The sequence below is a fragment of the Lampetra fluviatilis genome, chromosome 12, assembly GCF_964198595.1.
Source record: "Lampetra fluviatilis chromosome 12, kcLamFluv1.1, whole genome shotgun sequence".
In the NCBI taxonomy this organism is placed as follows: domain Eukaryota; kingdom Metazoa; phylum Chordata; class Hyperoartia; order Petromyzontiformes; family Petromyzontidae; genus Lampetra; species Lampetra fluviatilis.
In genome coordinates, this window is record NC_136286.1 from 1,115,870 (window position 1) to 1,124,447 (window position 8,578).

Here is an 8,578-nt window from a genome sequence, read left to right on the forward strand (position 1 = left end):
GAGTCAGCGCGTTACCCGCGACACCAGAACACGAAGCACGCACCTGGAGCGAGGCTGCCGTTCCGAGCGGAGTCTCAACACCGAGTCCCAGCGTCCGTCAGCAACCGCGACAAACCTCCGCTCTGAGCAGTGCGGGGAGGAAGGGGGGGGGAGGACTCCGGGATTCGGGGTGGCTCACGCCGGCGAGCGCTCACAATGTTTTGTTTCTTTCCCCGCCAGCGACCGGGAGGTGTCCGCGATTGCGCCGAGGCGGCGTCGCGCTTCACGGCGACGGCTGACGGCGCAAGAGCGCGGGCTGCAGAAGGGAGGCCGGCCACGCGGGCTGCAGCGCGTACGGCGCGGGGAAGTAACGCAGAGTCTGGTAGAGCGCCAGCGAGGGCGGGAAGGCGAGAGTCTCCGCCGCGCCGTAATGGTGCTGGTGGTGGTGGTGCTGCTGCTGCTGCAGCCTCTGGTCGTCTCGCACCAGCACCTTCACCGCCACCTTCTTGGCGCTACCGCCTCCTCCACCGGCACCTCCACCTCCTCCTCCACCACCTCCTCCGGCGTGAAGCTCGGCCGCGCCCGCGGGCCCCAGGCCCAGCTGCCGCCGCTTGGTCTTGTAGCGTCGGTTCTGGAACCAGATCTTCACCTGCGTCTCCGTGAGCTTGAGCGCCGCGGCCAGGTCGGCCCGCTCGGGGCCCGACAGGTAGCGCTGCTGGTTGAAGCGCCGCTCCAACTCGAACACCTGCGCGTGCGAGAAGGCGGCGCGGGAGCGCTTCTTGCGCGGCTTCGCTTGCGGCGTGAGCAGCGGCATCTCCGCGGGGGGCCGCGTGCCCGCGCTGCCCCCCAGCACCACGGCGGCCCCCTCAGCCAGCGGCCGCTCCGCGCCCGGGCTGAGTCTGTCCCCGGAGGCGGGGCCGGCGTCGTCGTCCTCGTCCATGGAGCCGCAGAGTCGCTCTGCAGGGACGCGCACAGCGGAGCCGGGACAACGACCTTTAACAGAGGAGCCAGTGCATTGATCCTTGGTAGAGGAGTCAGAGCATTGTGCCTTAACAGAGGAGCTCGTGCTCTCAATGGAAAGACGAGTCGTAATTAGGGGAGTGTTTTGCAGACAGCGACACTCGTTGTTACAAAGAGCCCGACTTGAGAAAAGTGTCGCGCCTCCAGTGGTGATCGTGGCGGCGCAGTAACAACGCGCCCGAACACAACGCCGCGGGGACATCGCTCGCCACGGCGACTTCACAGCGGGGCCTCCACCCGAGTCCACTTGGGCGCTGGCCGGACGCGTCAAGCGTGACGCCGACGCCACCCAACTCCTCCGCAACGATGTATTTTTTTAAAGACGCAATTTCCACGTGATTGATCTAATTGAAGGATAAATAATGCACGTCTCGCTCGAACAATGCTGGTAATGCTAGATGACTGCAAGGGGACCTACGCTCATTACCGACTGTCAACCACGCGACCCGCAATAGCGATAACGCGACCGTGAGTGTTTTCCGCGGTGTAGGTCTCGCTCAAATATGCAAAGACAAAGATCCCCCGTATAGGCTCGGGAGACGGTTGGAGGCAAGTGCTGTGAGCGAGCGCCTGTCCAGGGGGTGGGTGGCCACCGCCCCCCCCCCCACCCCCTGGCTTTCAATTTTTACGTTTGAACGCCGCACCAGGCACAAATTTAAGGCCGAGTCGACCTAGAGGAGGCTCAAGAGCTGTTCAAATATACACCACTGTTATTGGTCGTGAGCGGGAATCGAACTCGTGTCGCCGGGTTCGTAGCGCGGTGCGCTTAACCACTGCACTCCATATACGCATCTACTCACGTTATTTAAACGAATATGTAGATGCAATACACACGCACAAATATTGTCATACGTAAATATACATCCACACTTACACATGTGTACTCGCATACATAACTTATACCCACGCACACAATTACTCACGTGAGAAGAGATCATGACCACCCCACCATATGCAGCCTATATATAATCGATATATACATCGAATGTTGGAGCAAAGTGTTGTTATAGCACCACGCCCGACCGCCTTTGTCTCCTAATGTTGCTCTGTACACACCGCATGAAGTACTCATTTATGGATGAGCCGACTTAGGGGGGGGGTCCAGGATCAGGACAGATCACACTCGCCACTGATGTTCGCCGTGGGCAGGAGTCGAATCAGGTTGCTTCGTTCCGAGTGCACAATGCGCTCCGTATCCCGCGATACTCACACAAAGACAAACACCCCCCGTGTAGCCTACACAGACTGCTGGGGCAAGTGCTGTTAGCGGGTTCGTAGCGCAGTGCGCTAACCACTACACTACCGCCGTCACACACACAACGCTCATAGACACACGTATTCGTATAAACATATACATATATCCTCATATACATACTCACACATACAAGTGCACAGATCACCGTATGGCCTCTATAGACTGTTGGGGTAAGTGCCCTTAGCGAGCGCCTGTGAAGCGCTGTGGTGGTGCTTCGAGCACTGCGTTACGAAGCCGGCGGCTCGAGTTCGGTTCCCGCTCGCTCACGGCCAATACACACATAGTGGACGATACTCACACACGCACACACACATACATGTACTTGTCAGAATGTGCATTTATACTGGAGGAATCGCCAAACAATACAAACCACCATAGGAGTGCAAAGGAACGGTATTTTAATTCGCGTGCACATTCACACACATCGTCATTCACGTAAACTCACACACACACACTTACATACAGATACCCATGGTGGCGTAAATGTCATTGATGACCTGACTGCGTTTGTGCCACTATCTACTCCGGTTTTCGTTTTGAATGAAGCGGAAAATCTTAATCGGAACAGATTTAGAAAGTCTCAGCCAACGCCCGCAACTCATTCTACCGACCCATTGCACGAATTGTCGGGACCGAATAACCCGCGTCGACGATTATACTTTGTTTAACCCACATTTACGCATTTGTATATATCTGTATATATTCATTTCAGGCTGTTATTGGTCGTGAGCGGGAATCGAACTCAGGTGGCCGGGTTCCTAGCTAGCGCTGCCCGTATACATGCACAGTGTACTCATTGCTTCCGAACTGCTGTTTGTGTTTAGTTTGTTGTCCTTTCCCTGTCCCTTCTAAAAGCACCGTTGGCTACGTACGATGCGAAAGAGGTTCAACAAGACACACGTAGACACGCAAGCTAAACATACAACACCCATTCACGCGCACTGAAGTGCGCACACACCGGCACGCATAAGTGAACACGCACACTCGCACAAACACAACGATCCCCCGTATAGGCTTGACAGACTGTTGGGGCAAGTGCTGTTAGCGAGTAGCACCTGTGTACCCATACACGTACATTAAAGCACGCACACTCCACGACAATCATTGACACACTCAAACCCCATCGCCGCACATGTGCATGCACACCCCACCATACACATACACAGGCACGAACACAGGAAGACATTTATACTCACACTGACACATGTACACGCCAGCATATACACACGCAGGCAAGAAGTCACAAAGACCCCTCCGTATAGCCTTGACATACTGTTGGGGCAAGGATGTTGTGGCGTGGCTAGAACCACGCCCGGCCGACACACAGGCATACACAAAGACAAAGATCCCCCGTATAGCCTGAACAGACTGTTGGGGTAAGTGCTGTTCGCGAGCACCTATGAAGGCCAGAACGGTACACGAGGGGTGGGTGGCCAGCACCACGCCTGGCCGCCTTTGTCTCCCCAGTGGCGATATTTATTCCACACCGCACCAGCTACTCATTTGAGGCTGAGTCGACCTAGGGGAGGCCCAGGACCGGTTCAGATAATCATCACTGATGTTGGCCGTGAGCGGGAATCGAACTCTGGTCGCCAGGTTCGTAGCGCAGCGCGCTAACCGCTGCACCACCGCTCCCCACACACGTACGCACATTCCCCGGTAAAATACACACAGACACACTCACTCACACGCGCGCGCGCGCCGTCACGGCAGCCGGCTCCGGGGAGTCTTACCGCTGTCGCAGAACTCGGCGGCCGCCGCCGCCGCGATGTCCTCTGCGATGCAGCTCGCGCTGCAGCCGCTGCCCGCGCGCGCTCTCTCGTCCCCGTCGTGGCTCTCGGGGGAGCTGAGCCCCCCGCGTCCCTCGCTCTCCCCGTCCGCCGAGGGGCTGAGCCGCGCGAAGCCGCAGGGGGAGCGCAGCGGCGCGGCGATTGCGGGGAGCTCGAGCGGGGAGCGGCGCGCGCCCCTCGCCGGGGGCAGCAGCAGTAGCGGTGGGGGCAGCAGCTGCTGCTGCTGCCCCCGCCGCTGCTGCTGCTGCTGCTGGGCGAGGCAGCGCCCCGCGGGAGGTACCAGCCCGATCCCGCCTGCCCCGGCGCCGCCACCGTCCTGCAGGTGCTGCATGAACGCCCTGCCCGCCAGCATGGCGTGCACCCTGTCGCTGGGTCCGGGCCCGCGCGCGTCGTCCTTGCGAGTGAGGATGTCCTGGATGGAGAAGGGCGTCAGAGCGCTGCCCTGCGAGGCCATCTTTGAGGACATCGCGCGGCGCAAATCCTCGGGAGCGAGCGGCGAGCCGAGAGCGGGGAGCGGAGAGCCCAGCGAGAGGGGCACCTCCGCCCCGCAGCTTCCCGAGAGTCGAGAGCCTCCCTCGGGCAGCTCCTAAGAGGTTGGCTCCACGCGGAGCTCACGGCAAGGCATCGCACCCTCCCACTGGGAGGAGGAAGAGGAGGTGGGGGTCACGGGCCCGTGGCTGCCGCAGCGCGCTCCCGAAGGCCCTGGAGTAGGGGGGTCATAGGGCCGAGAGGCCGAGAAGAGTGGTCGGGAGGAGTGGTGGCGAGGAAGAGTCCCAGGCGAGCGCAGAGCGGGGCCGCGGTTTTGAGGCGCGGGCAGCCGTCATCCATCACCCGGCGCCCTCCATTGGCTCCCCCCAGCCATGACGTCGGCCCATATATTTAGTTATTTAGTGTTTCCAGTGTGAGTGCGTGGTGTGGGGCATTGTGCCGCTTGATCTTCGCGCTGGGTCCCGAGAAGGAGCGCGCGCCCCGTGTCGCGCGCTCGTGGGGAGGGGGGGGGGGGTGCTGAATCCATAGCCACGCGCGCGCGAGGAGCCTGGGATTTCACAGCCCAAAGGGTGACACACACGCGCGTTAATGTGATCGTCCGGGTCGCAACGCGCAAGTCGCCCAGTGCTTTGTTCGTGTCGAGTCGACATTTTATATGTGAGGCGCAAACTCGCCCCGTTTGGTGTCAATGTTTCATATTTCGTTCTCAATGTCCCGACTGCCGCCCTCCTGCACGTGGCTGCGTCACCACTCGTGCCCGTCCATTCGAAGGGGCGCCCGAGTGGACGAGTTTTAGTTTCGTTCTCGTTTCCGCTCGTTTCGCCAGCGAAGCCTCACCGAGTCTCAAGCCTCTTCTCTCACGAGGGTCCTGCCAGGTTTTCGCGGTAGAGGGCGATGTTGCTGCTGCTGCTGAGTTTCATCCCAATTGAGTGATTGTTCGCTAATTGTACAGGAAGTTCGGCCCACACCGGCTACATTTGTGTTGGTCATCTATGCCGCGAAACCGGAGAACCCATGGAGACAAGGGGAGCGCATACAAATTGTACACCCGAGTTGGGACTTGAGCTGATACATTCATGCTGCGATGCGCGATTATTACAACTGCGCCGTCACCCTGCCGTGCTCATTGATATCAATGTACACATCTACATTGATATCAATGTACACATCTACATTGATATCAATGTACACATCTACATTGATATCAATGTACACATCTACATTAATCCGACACTGAAAGCCTCATCATGCCTTGTCGGTTATGGGGGTTAATTGTCCATACTTCACCAAGCTGGTCAGTGCGGGTTGGTGAAAGGTGAGCCCAGGACAGGTTCATATATCACTCGCCACCTACCTTAGCCGTGTCCGAGAAACGATCCCAATTGTCACCCGGTGTTCATTGCGCAGTAATTATCCTGATTAATTATCGCCATCAACGTTCGAAACGAATCCCCAGTGGGTGTCAGGGTGGCGTGACGCGAAACCGCATTGCCGATGCTTCTGATGGAAAAGGTTCCAATGATTGTCTCGAGCCTCTGGCTCCTGCACCTTGTATGGGAACGCGTTGCGCGCTCCGCCGCTTCGATGTTAAACCTCACCGGGCCTTACAACGCCCAGGGCCGCCCGGAGGCTCTCGGTGGCCCGGGGCAGAATGCCACGTGGAGTCCCCTCATTCATTAGGAGACGCAACTGGTCCGCCGTGGGCTCCTCTTCTGCATTGAGGCCCAAGGCAAATTCCCCCCTTTGATGATGTCCCATCTGTGCGGTGCTGCAAACGCAGGTCCAAGACTCGACCGCGTCTCACAAACCCTCTCGTTACTCCTCACTACGGCTCACCACGACGAATAACTGTGAAGCGCCACCAGATTTCGGCGCGACTCACCGAGCGACCCGACCCCACCAAGACATTGCGAGCATCACTGACGTCTCGCCGGCCCCGACGCCACGACTCACCGCTGGCCTCGCGAGGGAACCCCGCCAAGACCCCTGTCACCCCTCGGCCCACCTCGGCGGCAAGCGCGCTCCGGGCGGGGTGCTACATGACCCCCGCGCTTAACCCCCACGCCAGGGCCTTTGTCCGCCCGTCACCGCAGCGCCGGCGATGATGAGTCGCCATGAATAAGTGATGAGGTGGGGGGGGGGTGCGATTGTACAGAGAGGGGGAAGGGGTGAATGGGGAGGGGGGGCGCATCGTGGGGGACAAGAAGATGCGCGCGGGGGTGGGGGGTGGGGGGGGGGGCGAGGCGTCACGAGAGCAGCTCGTGAAACATTAGGAGGGTTGCGGAGCGTGGCCGAATTTCTCGTGAACAGTAAAGTGAGCAGTCGTGCGGACAGGTTGAGGTCCCCCCCCCCCACCCCCATGCTCTCCCCCGTCGATGTGTATGACCCGAGCTCTGCCCCACTTCATGAAAAATCTGCCCCCCAACCCCCCCCAAGCCCCCCGCCAACCCCCCCCCCCCCCAGGCCAACGCGTCAAGCTGCCGGCCTTTACAACCCCTTCCACGCAGGGCACACCACGGGTCTCTTGCTGGGTCGTGCAGTGACTCCGTCAGCAGCAGCCGGCAGTGTTGGACTCCATCAGGAGTCGGGAGTGTTGGACTCCACCAGGAGGCGGGAGTGTTGGACTCCACCAGGAGCCGGGAGTGTTGGAGTCCATCAGGAGTCGGGAGTGTTGGACTCCACCAGGAGCCGGGAATGTTGGACTCCATCAGGAGTCGGGAGTGTTGGACTTCATCAGGAGCCGGGAGTGTTGGACTCCATCAGGAGCCGGGAGTGTTGGACTCCATCAGGGGCCGGGAGTGTTGGACTCCATCAGGGGCCGGGAGTGTTCACTCCATCAGGAGCCGGGAGTGTTGGACTCCATCAGGAGCCGGGAGTGTTGGACTCCATCAGGAGCCGGGAGTGTTGGACTCCATCACGAGCCGGGAGTGTTGGACTCCACCAGGAGCCGGGGGTGTTGGACTCCACCAGGAGCCGGGAGTGTTGGACTCCACCAGGAGCCGGGAGTGTTGGACTCCATCAGGAGCCAGGAGTGTTGGACTCCACCAGGAGCCAGGAGTGTTTGACTCCATCAGGAGCCGGGAGTATTGGACTCCATCAGGAGCCAGGAGTGTTGGACTCCATCATCATTAGCCGGGAGTGTTGGACTCCATCACGAGCCGGGAGTATTGGACTCCATCAGGGGCTGGAGTATTGGACTCCACCAGGAGCCAGGAGTGTTGGACTCCACCAGGAGCCGGGAGTGTTGGACTCCACCAGGAGCCGGGAGTGTTGGACTCCACCAGTAGCCGGGGGTGTTGTACTCCACCACGAGTCGGAAGTGTTGGACTCCACCACGAGTCGGGAGTGTTGGACTCCACCACGAGTCGGGAGTGTTGGACTCCACCAGGAGCCGGGAGTATTGGACTCCACCAGGAACCGGGAGTGTTGGACTCCACCACGAGTCGGGAGTGTTGGACTCCACCACGAGTCGGGAGTGTTGGACTCCACCACGAGTCGGGAGTGTTGGACTCCACCACGAGTCGGGAGTGTTGGACTCCACCACGAGTCGGGAGTGTTGGACTCCACCAGGAGCCGGGAGTGTTGGACTCCACCAGGAGCCGGGGGTGTTGGACTCCACCAGGAACCGGGAGTGTTGGACTCCACCACGAGTCGGGAGTGTTGGACTCCACCACGAGTCGGGAGTGTTGGACTCCACCAGGAGCCGGGAGTGTTGGACTCCACCAGGAGCCGGGAGTATTGGACTCCACCAGGAGCCGGGGGTGTTGGACTCCACCAGGAGCCGGGAGTGTTGGACTCCACCAGGAGCCGGGAGTGTTGGACTCCACCACGAGCCGGGGGTGTTGGACTCCACCAGGAGCCGGGAGTGTTGGACTCCACCACAAGCCGGGGGTGTTGGACTCCACCAGGAGCCGGGAGTGTTGGACTCCACCAGGAGCCGGGAGTGTTGGACTCCACCAGGAGGCGGGAGTATTGGACTCCACCAGGAGGCGGGAGTGTTGGACTCCACCAGGAGCCGGGGGTGTTGGACTCCACCAGGAGCCGG

General features: G+C 60.0%; 1 protein-coding gene across 1 annotated transcript; it reads right to left on the reverse strand.

The window, feature by feature from the left end:
• Positions 1-262: 262 nt before the first annotated feature.
• Positions 263-4,557, reverse strand: LOC144935261 (uncharacterized). Its single transcript, XM_078861831.1, is given in 4 exon segments — positions 263-1,081; positions 1,084-1,121; positions 3,988-4,195; positions 4,325-4,557. Coding segments are annotated over 4 exon segments (1,251 nt in total). The 5' UTR covers positions 4,511-4,557.
• Positions 4,558-8,578: the final 4,021 nt, after the last annotated feature.